The sequence below is a fragment of the Chanodichthys erythropterus genome, chromosome 14 (genome assembly GCF_024489055.1).
Source record: "Chanodichthys erythropterus isolate Z2021 chromosome 14, ASM2448905v1, whole genome shotgun sequence".
Lineage (NCBI taxonomy): Eukaryota > Metazoa > Chordata > Actinopteri > Cypriniformes > Xenocyprididae > Chanodichthys > Chanodichthys erythropterus.
This window is the reverse complement of record NC_090234.1, coordinates 25,696,251-25,713,401: the sequence shown is the minus strand read 5'-3', so window position 1 is coordinate 25,713,401 and position 17,151 is coordinate 25,696,251. Positions and strand designations below refer to the sequence as shown.

The 17,151-nt window shown below is 37.6% G+C and overlaps 1 protein-coding gene across 3 annotated transcripts; it reads right to left on the bottom strand.

The window, feature by feature from the left end:
- Positions 1-297: 297 nt before the first annotated feature.
- Positions 298-15,524, bottom strand: ints6 (integrator complex subunit 6). 3 transcript variants are annotated; one of them, XM_067409124.1, is made up of 18 exons: positions 15,101-15,524; positions 14,936-15,013; positions 14,390-14,539; positions 11,517-11,606; positions 11,012-11,195; positions 7,724-7,849; positions 6,940-7,088; positions 6,481-6,633; positions 5,875-6,007; positions 5,598-5,692; positions 5,396-5,506; positions 5,095-5,310; positions 4,688-4,814; positions 4,202-4,344; positions 3,947-4,118; positions 3,502-3,840; positions 3,040-3,133; positions 298-1,792 (listed from the first exon to the last, which is right to left on the bottom strand). In XM_067409124.1, the coding sequence occupies exons 1-18, from the start codon at positions 15,209-15,211 to the stop codon at positions 1,699-1,701; spliced, it is 2,565 nt and encodes an 854-aa protein (XP_067265225.1). In that variant the 5' UTR covers positions 15,212-15,524; the 3' UTR covers positions 298-1,698. The 3 variants fall into 3 exon arrangements, with proteins under 3 accessions (XP_067265225.1, XP_067265226.1, XP_067265227.1); XM_067409125.1 differs by lacking the exons at positions 14,390-14,539; positions 14,936-15,013; positions 15,101-15,524 and adding an exon at positions 11,285-11,333 and having other exon boundaries at positions 11,517-11,604; XM_067409126.1 differs by lacking the exons at positions 298-1,792; positions 3,040-3,133; positions 3,502-3,840; ... (8 more) ...; positions 6,940-7,088; positions 7,724-7,849 and adding an exon at positions 11,285-11,333 and having other exon boundaries at positions 11,075-11,195.
- Between the last annotated feature and the right edge of the window lie 1,627 nt (positions 15,525-17,151).

Here is a 17,151-nt window from a genome sequence, read left to right as displayed (position 1 = left end):
TGGTTCTAGATCTCACAAATTTCAATAATTAGATACATCTGTCTGTTACATAGATCAGCAAGTTTAAGCCTGCGTCTCAATGTGCATACTATCCATCCTAAATAGTATGTGACACTAGTAATATTCAATACTATTTAGGACGGATAGGGTGGATAGTATGCACATTGGGATGCAGGGTAAGTTAAGATCTGTGGTAATCAATAGAAAAGAAAAAAAAAACACATTCCAATGAACCAATTGAATAACTTGTTCCTGCAAATGTATAGGTATAAGTGTAAAAAATACAATGAACATGGTAAGATTTGCAATCCTTTTAATGACATTGTGCCATTTAGAAATTAATGACAGAAAAATGTCATTTATTTACATGACTATTCACAGTGTAAAATAGACTTTATTCAAATACTTACAAAAAATGCTTTCCACCAAAACATTCTCTTAAATAATATTTTCAATGTCACCATGTACATATATACAGCATATTAAAAATACTTTTTTTTTTTAGAGAAGCCACAGATTCATCTTTATCTATAACATGTATGATGAAGATTTGGTCCCTACATTAGGGTGCAGGGTTAGGAGGGAGAGACGCACAAAGACCAAAAGAAGCAAAGGGATCCTGAATATTTGGCAGTAATGTAGGAATACATTAGCAGCAACTTCCCATGTCAATGAATAAGTGGCTCTTAACTATCTGGATGTTTAAATATAATTTTTACATTGTTTGCACGTTTCATTATTATATCCTTCCTGTTGTTCCTTCTGTAAATCAAATTTGGTTACTCAATGCAGAACGGTCATTTGCAATTTTCAGCAAAGTCAAGAAATCAAAGTTCAGATAAGTGTGTCAGTCCTTACTTTTTCAAAGAACTTTGCCATGGTTCTGTGGTCTGAAAACCAGATGACATGAACCATTTTTTTTGCTAGAGGCAAATTTCTCAAAGCCATGTGTAATAATGGGGTTTTTCTTTTTTTTAAATCAATAAGAGCTTTTTTAAAGTATCAGGAAAACAAAACAAAAGATGTTCCTCTGCTGCCAAATGCTAAATCTTTTGCACCATCATCATTCCTGAGATGAGATATTTTAATCATCAACAATTATTTTTGGAGTGTACAAGACTACATTTAATTATAAAACCTCAAAGTCACTCAAACCTCCAACATTAAAGAATTGCTTTGTAACTCGCCTTTTTATTGGTGTGGAATATTGCTGATTTAGTTTCTTTATTAGAGAGATCCAACCAAAGAACCACTTTCCAGTAAATAATCTTTTCTGAGACTGAACGCAGCAGCGAGTTTGCAGAGGCGCTACTCCCGACTGAAATGAAAAGTAAAACATGTTTATATTGGTGATCAGTGCCTCGTGTCAAAATGTCACAGGGGACTGTGAGGGGAAATACAAAAATGCAAATGAGCTGAGGTGGAATCTGATGCCATTCAACCAGTTCTCTTTGGCACAATTAGATGGGGAAAATATGTCTAAGAAAAAGAAAAGGAGCAGTGCGTGTTTATGACCATCTGACATAGAAACATTCCCATATCCCCCTAGTCCTGAGGTTTAGAGACAACCCATCAAGTCCTCATCGATAAAATCAGCTTCAATACTGATAAAAACTGGGAGACACACGAGTCCCAAAAAACGTTACATAAATAGTGCAGATCTGTGCGCGAGTCTTTCAAGTAGGGCAGATGGAGTGCTCAGAAACCGTCCAGATGATTCATGCTGTTGGCTCTTAAGTGAATCTCCTCTAAGAAGTTCTCCAGCTGCTCAATCAAGACCCTCTTCTTAAACCTGCGCTCACACACACACACACACACACACACACACACACACACACACACACGGTGTAATTAATTAGTAATTAGATGTATTAATAGAATAGAAGCATAATGTTTATGGCTTAATGCATTGAAAGTGCAGACATTTGTGTTCTCACATTAAGCCCAAAGTACACTTCACTTTGACGCGAATGCTTTAGGCAAATGTATAAGTATACCAAAAGTATACTTCTTTTGATAACATACAATCACAGGCACACCAGAAAGATTAATCCTTATCCAGAGTCTGTACTATTTCTCTCTGAAAGTTATGACTGAAGAAAAAAGAAAAAAGAAAAAAAGGGGGCGGGGCTTGCAGGTATTCCTTAACCCACAAACACTTCAATGGCTGCATTTTAGGAGGCTTTCACACTGGCAGTTTAGTTAGAAAACGGGTGAATATGAAAGCAACACGGACTCTGGTGCACACTTGCTCAGGAAGTAAAGTAACCTGCGCATGCATTTATTTACTTAAATAAAATGTGAGAGATGAGTGTTGACGATCTACCTTGGATTCGAGCAAGAGTTAGCCTGCAGTGTATTCGGGCGTTGTGAGTGCAATCAGAGCAGCAAATGAATGGCAATTAGCTGTCTCAACACAATAGCCTGTTTGCAAACAGCAGAAAGCCATCTACGTGCAAAGCACATAAAGCACAAGTGTCGCTTACTCTGCTGCACATAATAGCACCAAGTTAATAAACAATTTACTGACCCGCGTTCTATCATGCGCTGTGCATGTTTGCAATGACGTAAAATGAGCGCAAATGCACCAGGGTTCGACAGAATCAAGTTTAGTGTGAAACCGGAACAAGGCTGCGGGAGGCAGCGGGAACAATCGCGTCCGGGCTTGGACCACAGCAAACAAGCCCAGTGTAAAAGCCTCCCAAGACATTTTTTATGCCCTTCCCTCACTAACTTCCCTCAGTCCTGTTCTCTCGGATGCACGTCATTGTGCCCAATCTTCGAGTGTCCACTTCTAGCTGAACCCTTGAAATGGGTTTAAATGTAAACTCTAAGCCTTTGATCACTTGTGGGTAAAATAAGTGGCAAAGCATGCATCTATTGTTGATAAAAAAAATTAAAAAAAAATTACATAACATGCACTGTGAGTATACCCTGCTGTATGCATAAAAACAAAGCTTACTTTGGGCTTTACTCTTCATACAAATACCAAATGTGTAGTCAATCTACTTAATTTTGAATCTGAAGGAAGGAGTATACCTGGCAGCCTCTTTGATTATGCTTTGCAGGAAGATCAGACGCGTTTCCAAACTGCCCTGGATTTGCTTGAGGAGGTAGAAGATTTTCTCATAACCTGCGTTAAGGACATGGGGGGAGGGGGTAGAAAGCTTTGATGTATGGTGTCATGTGCAATGTCAAAAAAAATAATTGTAAAACCACAGGAACAAAATCAATTTCCCAAGACCTGTAATATTCATTACAATGCACAAATAAAAATAACAAATGGAAACCAGCTGCAACAATATTATAGCTTTTCACATTTAGCAAAAGAAGCCAACATGTCCAATGGATTTCACAAGGCCCAAGACAAAGCGTTGGTGGGAGGCCACCACTCCTTTGCTAACTGGACACCATCCAGGAAAGAGCATCAAGAGAGGAAATGATGGAAACACTCGAACAGTGTTTAGTTGAAGACATCTGCACATGTGTGTTGTTACTTACGTCTTCCAGGTTTCCTTATCTCCTTGGTGATGAGCACTCGGAGTTCAGAGTTCAGCTCCTGGCTCTCTTCGTTTCTGATTTTTTTTAGCTGGCAGGGGGAAGGGTAGCGGTGTGGGGCCTCCTCTTCACCCTCACTGCCCAGAGAGAGCTCACTCTCGCTGGACTGGCCGTTCTCCTGCACTCCGTCCTGCTGGATCTCAATCTCATTTGACTGAAGGTGGTTCCTTTGCTGAATCGGTTCAGACTCTGGCACAGGACTCAGCTCCTTGTCCAAGTTGTTGTTTGACTCAAGATGGTTGGTGATGTGGTTTCCCAATTCTGTGTGATCATTATCTGGTGCTGTTTTGGATCAGACATGAAACATGCATGAGTAAAATTGGAGCTTCTATGTTTTAGACACTCAAGGTACCAGAATTAAGTGACACTACTAAATGATTTTACTTACTTCTGGGTGGTGTTTTGGGAGGTGTATATGCCCGTCCCGGCCGAAGTAGTGGAGACATGCAGCGCCTGCGTTTGGGGGCCCCTACCCCAGCAGGACTGCTGGACTCTCCAGGACGTTTTCCTTTGCCTTGAGTGCCAGTAACAAATTCATCTGCCTCGTCCACCATCATCGCCTGACACAAAGAGAAGAGAAAAAGAGTTATTTGCCTGAAATCTGTATAGTGCTTCTTTTTGAAAGCCTGAGATCTATAAGTACCTTCTTGTCCAATTTGAAGGGGTTACCAAAGGTGTGCAGACGTTTAGGCTGATCGGGGTCTGCCTCTCTCAGAGGGGCTGGGCAATGCTTCAAGTAGTCCTGATAGTTGCCCATCTGAGCTATAGGCACACTGTGAAGCTGATCTAGAAAAAAAAAAAAAAAAAAAAAAAAAAAATATAATAAAATAATAATAATAATAATAATAATAATAATAATAATAATAATAATAATAATAATAATAATAATAATAATAATAATAATAATAAATATATATATATATATATATATATAGATTTGAAGTTACATAACTAATGTTCAAAAATTACCATTTAAATGGCATCGTGAACATATTATATAACAAATTGCAGTCAGAGGCTGGCAGTTCTTTCAGAAATCAGAAGCTATATTTAATTGAGTGAATCGCCCAGACATTCAGGAAACTGCTCCAAAGAAATCAATAACCATTCATGGCTGTCTGAGTGTTACCTTGATCTTGTCCTTTTAGAATGCAGATGCTAGCGTGCAGAAGGTTCCGCCTCATGCGACTCAGCTGGTCCAGCAGATGAGCCCTTGGGATATCATAGGGGTTCCGCAATCCTTGTGGTTTTAATGCCTGTGTTGTCAGAGGATAATGACAAAGATGAGGGATCTGAATTGGCAAGACCATGGATCGTTTGCTGAACAGTTCCCTGTTAAAAACATCAAGTGTGCCATATATATGCAAAACACTTGCAATCAATTCCAGCCTTTTAAACAATAATCTCACTCAGACTTGTTTTAAATTTAGATATCATATGTATGTGTATTCTTTGTGGATCTCCTGGTCTTGAGCACATAACAGTACAAAACATCTACAAAGTGTGCAGTATTTACAGTAGTGTAAATGTACACACTTTATTCAGAGCAGCTAGTTGAAAGCCAGCAAACTCCTTGGTGTTTGCCTCCATTGGCAGAGCTGGCCCATCTCCCATGATACTATGCAGCAGTTGTGTGAAATCCTTCCTGTGTGCCAGAGAGAGGGCGGAGCTTCTGCAGCGAAGTTTAATCCCGCCTTCTGGCACCGTCTTTTTCCCTATTGATGCACAAACTCTGTCTGCCTCGACCTTTGTCTGTAATATACAGAATTTAATAATAGAACTTCATGAAGCACTTTTAAGAATAAAGACTCTAGAAACAAGCTATATTAGAACACACCTGCTGACTGAGCTTTTTGAGATAGGACACAACACTGTAGCTGAGGCCGTACTCCATGTTGTCAGCCAACAGGTTTGGAGCTCCCATCATTCTTAGTGCTTTCCGCAGGGCCTGGGAGAATCAGGATGAAGAAATAAAGAAAATAAATAAATTAAATTACTTTTGTAATGTTAAAATGAACATGACTGATTCCATTACTTACAGTGATGTAGTAGGGCGGCATTGTTTTAAGATAGTTTTCAAAAGACTGTCGCCACTTCGCTGGAGGCTTGAACTTATGCACAGTAATCAAGTCATCTATAAATGCATGATGAACAGTTATGTGACTTGTATCCATCAACAATCAAAAATACAAAAGCAAATACAGAGTGTCAATTTTGTTTTTACTTGAGATGTTAAAAACAAGACAGGACAAAAAGACAAAAATCAACCTTCATATGATAAATTCTAATAAATGAGATATTATTAATGAAACTTACCAAGCAAAGGCAGCACCACAGGGTAGTTATAGGGCATGACGAACAGGTTGACACAGGTGAGAGCTGTGCTGGCCTTTAGATAGCCAAACGGCTGCCCGAGTTCCCCATATTTAGCACTATTACACACAAAAACCTGAAAAAGAATAAAACGTTATAGCAATTAACATTCAGCCATAAGCTGAATGCAGAAGTGCAAGTTAGTGAAGTCTGAAGATGCTTTCGCACTAGCGCTTTTGGTGCGGAGTTGGTCAGAGTTTGCGTAATATGTAATCTAACCTTCCCACTGATGAACTGAGTCTCTTGACTTATGCTTATGGTGAAAGTGCAATAATTCTGATGAAGTGTAAAAATAATTCTCAAATGACAATCATTGCGATTATAATTTAAATAATTTATAAAAAAAAATAATTTATTGTAATAATAAAAAAGATTATGCAAATGCACCACGGTTCAGACACAAATAATATAATGTGAACAATCCAGCGGGGACAGGGGGGAGCAATCGAACTCCGGTTCAGACCAGGCAATCGAACCATAGTGTGAAAGCACCCTGAGTGAACACATGTTGCCTGACTTGCATATACGGCGCTAAAATACTAGCGGTACCTGCCAGCAGGTGTGCGGTGATTTCCTCTCCAGTATATACTGAGTGAGCGGGGAAGGCTCTAGCTCGTACTTGTCAAAGGGCACTTTATCAACCACCATGGGCTCTGAATCCACACATGAAAACTTTACTTGTGGGTGAGCTGCACGTGGAGGCTGCAGAGAAACACAGTCAACTGAGCAAACAGCACACTAACAAGGCTTACAAGTTTACATTACACTAGAAAAATACAGTTTTTAATCTATTGTTTAACACCATACCAGCAAAGGCTATATTTGTGGCAAACTTAAGAATAAAAAACATTTACAGTAATCATAAAAATAATATTTCAGTTAATTGTATACCATCATTTACATTACACTAGAAAAACCAACACTGCATATAAACATTGCATTAGATATAAAAAGGACTTTGAACAGATGGTACAGCATACACAAATTGAAACATGTTTTTTCTCTTACCAAAGTAGGAGAGTTCTGGTCAGGCCAAAAGGACTCCGGGATAGGCCAATGGCCAACAGGAACACCAGTTTTAGGGTTGGGTCTAACATAGATCAACTTATGACAGCTGTGCCATGATTGAGGTCCATACTTTATCTCTGTTGGACCATCTAGGAAAAACAAAACAAAATAAACAGTAGTTTCATTAATAATGGCTTGGTTTATTTTATTTTTTTTGTAAAGCATACACTACCGTTCAAAAGTTTGAAAAACACTGCTCAAGTGTGGGGAAAGTACTTTTTTTCTCTTTGTTTTAGGAAAGAAATTAATACTTTTATTCAGCAAGGACAAACTAACTGACCAAAATGACAATTTTGTTACAAAAGTTTTCTATTTCACAATATTACGGTTTTACTTTATTTTGATCAATTCAAGCAGCCTAGGTGAACAAGAAACTTAAAACAAACAAAAAAAAAACATTACAAATTGTTTTTACAGACCCCACATTTTTGAACAGTAATGTGGTGTTCAATCTGTGCAATTTATAAACTTTTTTGTATTTTTTTTATGCTACATTTACTGTGTAAACTGCATATTGTCCTGTGCAGCCATACAGCATTTATATTTTGTTGTAATATCCAAAAATCTACATAATATCAAATATCTAATATCCAATGTTTAGATTAAGTACCCATCTATCCATCCACCTATACTGGTTACAGCCTAAACTGAAACAGTAATGTTATCATTAATAAGTACTTTAATAAAAAAAATTAAAAAATGCAAAAGCCAGGTCCTCCTTTACCTTCAGTAGGTGGAGGATCAGGTCCAGTCTTCTCAAAATTGATGACCACACCACTCTGGATCTTCTGCACCAGAGACTCCAGACACTGGTTCAGCATTCTCTGGGAAAACACGCTGTACGAGCGGCCTAAACATACAGTGGGAAACAGTTTAATTGCATCTGATGTGAAATTAAACTTGATTTCTTAAATGAACATTCTATCCACTACTACACATTATTTGAAGTAACTTATTACTGTCTGCTTTAAGATGAAACGGTTTACTGTGGCTTTTTTTCTCGTCAGTGTACTGCCAGGCCACAGCTATTCAAGGCTGCAGACACGCACACACACACACACACACACACACACACAGGCCGCCCTATTGTGTTTAGTATTTGATCAACATGAGAGGACAGACGTTGTTCTTTTCTCTATAGTAAAGTTCAGTTTGTCTCCATTACACAGATGAATTAGTCAGCACACACAGACACACACACACACACACACGTCCAGCAGAATCTGCACTTAACCACAGTTCAGCAATTCTCTTTAATTCACAATTCAAACACCTTTTCACAGCACTTAAATGTCACCCGATAGGTATGATCTGACATTTACGCAGCAGGGCATGTACAGCTTTTTTAAAAGAGTAGGGCTGCCTAATAGTCGACGTTAGTTGCTGAGAAGAGGCTTGGTCGACTAAATTTTAATCAGTCGGTTAGACACCGAAAAAACTTCACAGGAATTGGCGAAGTCACGCAGATCTGTAGCACTGTTCCATGCGGTGATATGCAAGGAAGTCCAAAGTGTGGGAACATTTCAAGAATGAACACAAAAAGTGATGTGCGATCTCAAACATGATTAAAAACATGCAAGTAGTAGCCTAACAATAGCCACTTTACATGGCCACATGTCTATAGTTAACATTAACCTTGATAAATATGTGCTAATATTAGGCAAATATCCAAGTGTTCGTGTGAAAGCAAAATTAGTACCACGCTTTTTGCACAACGTTTAACTTAACTTTCACATCCATGCCATAGGAGCACATCTTAAAAGCCAGCTTTATTGTGAGCAAGACAGAGTTCACTTCTCTCTGAATGTGGACAAACTTGTGTTCCTTTCTTATTATATGAGAAGACTGAGATTGGAGAAAAAAAAAAAAAAAATAGTGATGAGTCAGGTAAAGCATAATGGTCCATATTTTTTTTTTTTTTTTTTTAATATATATATATATATATATATATATATAAAAATAATGTTCATTTATTTTTCATGTTTATTTTCATTCAGCATTCATTTTGCTGCATATTTGTTGGAGCACATAAATTTACATTGTAAATGCTCATTATTATGGTTTTGTATTTCACCCCCAACTAATTGACCAATGGCTTATATAAACGATTAACACTGTGTCTACACCGGATGAGAGAAGCGTGACGCATCAAAAGACAATAGAACCCATTATAATCAGTGATATTGTCTACAACTGTTGCGTCTGGTGTAGACACGGTGTAAGAGTCGACTAGAAATTAAAAATCGGTGACTAGAGAAAAAAAAAGGCTGTTGTCTTCCCTTTTTTCAAATAGGTAGGAAAACTTCAACACTCATAATGTACTGGACATGTTGCAATCCAAGGTCACTCCCATTAGTCTGCTATAGATAAGCTTGACCAGAGTCAAATACTGCCTTGCTTTAGCAGAAATTACTTTAGCAAACTTTGTTATAAGGGTGTCAACTAATATTGTTCCCGGGTGCAAGAATTCAGAGTAAATGTTTAGCAAGAGGGAGTTATTTTGGTTTCCTGCGAAGGATCCACTTTGTTGTAAGACAGTGGCTAAGGGCTGCACAGAAACATAAATATGGAGAGGATGACCACAATCACTGTTTTAGGCCAAGCGTGGGGGGTGGGGTGGGGTGGGGGTGCTGAAAGAAACTGCTGTTCTGTCAGTCCCGCCCAACAACCCCGCAAAGCTGTTGCATACAGGAAAGGCTGTTGCCATAGTGTTACATTATCTTACCATAATGCTGTTTAAAGAGAAGTCATAGTACGATCAGTGGTTCTCAACCTTTTTTCCCAGTGGGCTGCACAATGGTCCAAGTGCAAGTCTCATGGGCCGCATATAATTTACATATGAAGTCACCAATGCAAACCAATCAGATTTAACGTTATTGTATTAGCAGCCAATACTATTTTTATACCTAGATGTTACACACAATAAATAAATAAAAACTAACTTACTGACATTAGCTTTACAATAATAATCAGATAAAAATGCTCAATGAACATAAACTATACAATCACTTTAAAGTTGCTATTTAATTCTGTACGACTGTATGACTCTTCAACAGCATATCGCAACATTCACCAAACAATCACACAAATGACTTAAGCAAATGTTACTCAGCTCTTTTTACAAACAACATTGAGTTCATTGTAATTACAATCTCTGACAATATCAAGCATTCGGTTATGTCGCAATCCCTCGCGCAGCATCGGATTCGCGAGCGCGCGTAGAGTTGGGCCATTCCAGCCGTGTGTGCGCTGATGCGGTTATTTTATTGATTTAAAGTTCAAGTACATCAAATTCACTGTTCAGTCTTTAGAAATGGTAGGTTTTGCATGTCAAGTTAGTACTTTACTACAGAGCAAACAGAAAGGCTGCCCATCTCACTCATTAACAGCAAACTGATTCTTCCATTCTTCGTAACTTCGCTGCTGATGCTACGACTCTTATCGTTTCCATGTGTTCCTTCATTGTATGTTCCTCATTTTGTTTTTCTCCTTTAATAACAAATTTGACCATTTTGATCCCTAAATTTACAAAAATAATGGCTACAAAGCACCCGCTTGTAAGTGTTCATTAACTGAGTGATTGCGTCATTACATTGCCTAGGCTATAGGTCTGATGTCTGAAAATAATAAATGCTCACCAAAATGATTTTATATGACAAATAAAGCATTATAGCTCATTTATATGTTTAATTCACTTTAATTTAAATTTAAAAACAAAAATAAATTCTAAAGCTGTAACTTATTTTTTTATTGTGGTCAGCATATCGCGGGCTGCATTTATATCCATGGCGGGCTGCGGGTTGAGAACCACTGGTATGATGCATTTTTCAGTGATAAACCTACCCTTACAATAACTGTTCTGTTAATAACCCTCTGTCTATCTGATTGTCTGTGGTTACACTTTCATTTGAGTTCACTTCCAAAACATGCAGTTCATTGTTTTCTCTTCTTTTCCACACCTTTATCTTTTTGTGATAAAATTCTCACATAAGTAGTTAAAATGCATACACACCTCCAGTGACCTCACACATGGGGGTAATAGGGGAGGAGTCAAGTGGAACTCCACCCATTGGTTCAGGATCAGAAGAGGCGTGGCCTGGAATGCGAAGCACTAAAGAGAAGAGTCGCTGGTCCCATCTGAAAGGCTCTTTGGTCAGCTCACTGCCAGGCAATGGTGTTGTCAAGGGTAAATGTAACTAGAGCAGAGAAAAAGGATAAATTAATTCATGTCAGCACATAAATGGAAAAATCCCTGGAGAAAAAAAATCCTGTAGGAGACACTGACTTGACTATTGCTCATTTTACCAGCTACTTTCACAGCTCTGCAAGCCATACTGTTAAAGAGAACAACAGATGATATGGGAAGGGAGGAGCAAACTATATCAAGAGAAAAAAAAAAAAGAAAAAAAAACAAGCAGGGGATAGAGAGGACAAAGCAAAATAGGAAACCCATGACTAGACAGGATGCTATCACGGAGGAAGTCCTCAAGTCTGGCCCATTCTGACACATGACCCACCTCATCTTGCACCCCAGAACTGCCGGTCAGTTTACTGCCATCAGTTATGGCCAAAATGATAGCAGGCTCCAAGAAAAAAGGGTTTCTACCCTGCAAAACACGAGACAACAAAAATTATAAAACAATAACCATAAAAACTGAGCACCTGCAGTGGAGCTCATTAGACAAAGGCACGGCTTCAAATACACCCACTGTTTTTGATGTTAACACACCGATTTCATTATACAAAATCATAAACACTCCATATAAGCACTGATAAAATAATGTATAATCAATCAGTTAAATGCTCTGCTCTTTCAATTTATTACACTTAATTGTATCTTCAGCACAGTGCAGATTTTATTTTCTTTTATGAGTCATTTCTGATACGGGAATACGTGAACCAGAGACAAAAGAGATCCATTACTAAGCATTCCAAATCTAAATTTACCTCAGGCAGGCAGAGAAAAGATTTAATGACCCTGTTTTTCTTGTGTCATGTCACTACATGCAGCTCTATTACATGCCAATAATAAACTCAGAGACAGAATATATTGTCTAAATCATAATATGAAGGTATATAGCATATATAAAGAATATGAAGCATATTTTAAATTCTTTTCTGTCAAAAAAATAAGTTAGTTATGCTCCATGGCTAACCTGCTCCAGGATAAGTTATATAATCTAGGTAAGACATCTCAAACCGAAAGGTTTGCTGACCTATTGGTTGTGAACTAAGTGACACAGCTCTCATAAATAAAGTCACTATCTCAGTTTCTCTTGCTCCAAATTAAAAGGTCACTACGTAATACATTTTTAAAAACAAAATCATCTGGCTTTTAGTGATGAGTATTATAATTATTTGTTATGATTTATATAATTATTATAGCCTTAAGCAATTACACAAGCAATTTTAGTTTAACGATTATTAAGCATGCATTTTTGGCCGTGTAGTGTAGACGGAGATAGTTTTTGAAACACTGTGAAAACGCCAATGTAGACAAGGACCGTTTTCATTTAAAATGCCATATTAAAACAAAAACGCACTAGTGTAAATGGGGCCTTAATGTGGGGACACATTTCAAGTGAGAGCAAGGTTACATCTTGTTACCTTGTAAGATACATTGTTACAATTTTCATGTATCAAACAAAACTATGAAAAAAAGCTTTTTTTTGGCATATGACATCTAATATTCTATGTCATATTTCTGTTTTGCATAAAACTGAAGAATATTCAGTACATCCTATACTGTATTCTGAAATGATCTGATATTAACTTTTGCATGGATTTTATTGAAAAGCGCTTAGGCTCACGTAACCAGAAGTTTTAAGATATATGAATATGCTTACGTTTTTCTTGCCTCATGAGTTTACATCTGTGAAATGTTGAGGTACCATCGTAGTAGTTTCGTACAGGCATGAATGTCATGGCAACTTACAACACAAAGTACCTCACGTAGGTAATACTATAACACGTAAATGCGCGTAACTAATGTAAATCAAGCAAGCTAGTATGCATAGGCCACAAAGTGTTGGCGAAATAACACATTAGCGGACCGGAGGAGATATGGAATTTTTTCCAGAAAACTTTTTGCACAAAATAAATTTAAAGCACTTTTTAAGGAACTGTATCCATGCATGTTTATTTTCAAAAACTTTCCAGGGCCTGGATTTTTTTTTTTTTTTTTCTCAGATTCACAAACTTTCAAGGACCCGTGGGAACCCTGTCTTAATCTTCAGCAGAAGAGAAATGAATCATGCTGACTCTTTTGTGAGAAGTGAATCTCTGATGTCACACTTTCATGTGAAACATTCCATGAACTCAGGATCTGAGTTGAATGAGAAAGTTGATGATCAGAGTAATGACTGGATTGTTTTAGTTTCATCAGCTCTAATCCCGTAACCCTGAGTTTGTTCAACTAGCAAAAAAAAAAAAAAAAAAAAAAAAAATTAAATCAATCTATCTATCTATCTATCTATCTATCTATCTATCTATCTATCTATCTATCTATCTATCTATCTATCTATCTATCTATCTATCTATCTATCTATCTGTGTGGGGAAATCTTTTGTCTTCCAGCAAAATTCCTCAACGTGTGGATTGCTACAGCCAGGGATGTGAATTTTGTTTAAATTACATCATAGGTTATATAATTCAATTTAAGTAACATGAATTCAAAGACAATATATCCTTAAAAAAAAAAAAAAAAAAAAAAATTTGTGAATAGCATAAACTTGAGCTAGTAAATAACCACTGAGATAACCAAAGTAAAGCCCTTGCAACCTCACAGAAATGTGCTTAAAACCAATAAGAACCTTCAGTATGGCATATTGCACAAATCACCCACATTTTTGACATAATAAATAAATAAAATGTAAAAAATGAATAAATAATATTCTTTAAAAGACGTATATCCACATGGGTTCTATCAGCAATTTTCTCAGAGAAAAGTAATAATCGTAATAAATATCATGAGTGATCTGTCTCACCACACATAGCCTCTCAATCTTGTCAGTAAGAAGTGATTTTGCATCTGTTGCAGTTTCACAGCTCAACATGCAAGAGTACAAGAACTGTCTCCTTAAAACTCCTGAGAATTTCTCATTTACGACCAATTAAGCAAAATAAGACCAAGCTCAACCTGGAACAATTTTAACTAGAGCACACTTACACAGCATACCCGAGGTCCCACTACAAAACCTGCTTTAGTTAATAATCACCCTTATTTGCATCCAAGATGCAGTTTACTTATTACTAGTGTGTCACCAGGGGCCCTTTGGGATTTGTGTTGGCACAGTGTGAGCCTACTGGGTGCTTGTTTAACTGAGTTGTTGGGGATGGGCTCATGGGGTTAGGCCAAAGACTTTATACCAGTCCCTGGTTTATAACATACCTGTCCATAGTTGTCTATCCCCGAAACTAATCTATTGAGATTGAGCAAATCAAAAGCGGTCCTTAAAGACTGGCCGATCGATGTCAATCCAACTGCTTGCAGGTTCCTCAGCTCTGTCATAAAAGTGGCATGACTGTCCTTCCATCCAGCCTGAAATTAAGACACAGCAAATGATCAGTTATGCTTCTAAAGATATCCTCACATCACTTCAGGTAGGCACATTGATTTGAAATTGGCTGAGGGAATAGTGTAAAGGGCAGTGAAAATTCCTCTCTCTCTGGGTGGGAAAACTAAGTTAGGTTAGTCCCCCATCTCTCTTTCCTCAAACAAACACACACACACACACACACACACACACACTTAGAGCTCTCTGCTGCCACACTGAACAAAATGTCGGCCATATTTAAACACACAAATTCATGCTGGGCAGAATGTTTTCACACCACATATTTAGACGTGGTGTTTTGAAACGCAAACAGACGAAGCGAGCGCTGAAAGTGTCTGGAGTAAAATAAATCAGGTTTGGAAAGAAATAAGAGTTTGTACCTTAATTCCAGCCGGTGCTTCCTCAAAACTCACTAACATGTATCTGTCTCCCCTGCTGGCCGGATCTCTGCTCCTCAGCTGTGGAGAAAAGTGGATGGAAACGTAGGTTTTTCGTAAGTTTTCAATAAAGTAAGAATGTGGAGCAGAGACGTGTTATTCATTTACCTTCAGGAAAGTCTCAACTGCGCCCTTCGCTATGTCCAGATAGCTAGTGCCCAGATGGGAGCGCTGGTTCATGGAGGCGGACGTGTCTATCAGAAAAAGTAACACGGGCATTGTGTTGATAATCGCCCCTTCTACATGGACCGAGTGTCAGTGCAAGCGGACAAATGCAGAGCAATCTTTTGTTCGCCTCCTGTCGCTGCTGTCAGCACGCTGCTAGCCGGCTAATGCTAACTGTCTCGCGCATTCTTTCTGTCAGAGTGTAACTGTAGTTAGTGTTGAAAGAGCGATGCCTTGTAAACTTAAGCAAACCTCAGACCCTGGGGGGAAAAGGTTGTTGATTTACAAGGGAAACGGGTGTTGTTGCTGTAATTTGAAAGAAATGCCTAACTTTTATCATGGTAACTTTCTGTTTAGTTTACGTCCATGATTCTCCTCACACTGAGGTCTGCTCGCGGGCTGCAGTGGTTTTATTCTGCGTTCAGCACTTGACTCCGCCTCCCAAGCCCTGCCCGAGTGCCATGCGTCAAAACGCCTCAACTGATTGGCACCTGAAAATGAATAATTTGCATATTCTCAAAACTCAACGAGAGCATGCGCATTTGTAAACATTGTTTTTTATTTAAAGTGTTAGTTCACCCAAAATGAAAATTATATAATTTATTATTCACCCATAAGACCTTCGTTCATCTTCAGAACACAAATTAAGATATTTTTGATAAAATCCAAGGCCTCTATTGACAGCAATAATGTCCAGAAAGCTACTAAAACATATTTAAAACAGTTCATGTGCCTACAGTGGTTCAACTTTAATATTATAAAGCGACTAGAATACTTTTTGTGCGGCAAAAATAACAAAATAGCGACTTTATTCCACGATATAAGCAATTTCAAAACACTGCTTCATGAAGCTTCAAAGCTTTATGAATCATTTGTTTCGAATCAGTGGTTCAAGGTGCGTATCAAACTGCCAAAGTCACGTGAACTTTTGAAGTTTCAAAACACTTACAACGTAACGAAGCCTCGTTTACTGAAATCACGTGATTTTGGCAGTGCTCCGAACCACTGATTCAAAACAAATGATTCGTAAAGCTTCATGAAGCAGTGTTTTGAAATCACCCATCACTAGATATTGTTGAATAAAGTCGCTATTTTGGGGGTTTTTTTGGCGCGCAAAAATTATCCTCGTCACTTTATAATAAAGTTGAACAACTGTAGTCACATGAACTGTTTTAAATATGTTTTTAGTAGCTTTTTGGGCATTGAAAAGGGAGTGTTATTGCTGTCAAGTGAGGCCTCAGTGAGCCATCGGATTTCATCAAAAATATCTTAATTTGTCTTCTGAAGGTGAACGAAGGTCTTACGGGTGTGGGACGACATGAGGGTGAGTAGTTAATGACAGAATTTTCATTTTTGGGTGAACTAACCCTTTAACATTGTACATGTACTTTAGTTCAAATGCAGGTACTGAATTATGCATACAAAAATTGAAGAAAAAAAACAGACTAATACAAAATAAATAAAAAGTATTTATTAAATAAATACTCTATAAAGCTCTCATCGTTTTCTTATTCAAAGAGTCTCTAAGTCTCTACAAAAAGTAGCCTACAGTTTCTGTAAATAATGATTTACTGGATAAAATTAGTTTACACATTTAAATGAGATTTCTTTAACCTTCTTTCTAATATGGAACCACACCTTTTTTTTAGCAAATCACCTTTCCATTTAATAAAGAGTTCAAAGATTTAACCATGGAAAGTATAGAAGAACATAGTATTACGATGTAGTGACGTGTTATTGTTGCTTTATTGACATTTATTCATTTTTTTTCTTTCTTCTTTTTTGCTAGTAGCTGTTGAATGCCATTGTTCTCTTTACAAAGTGACAAACAGAACTTCCTGGAAACCATGATAGCAACAACAGAAGGACAAATTTATCATGTTACTTTCCTATACAATATGCACTTCTGTTAATAAAAAAGCCAGCATATGTGCATGAATTACATGTTTGGTCACATAATCTGCAAAATTATTTGGGATATGCATCCATTTAGT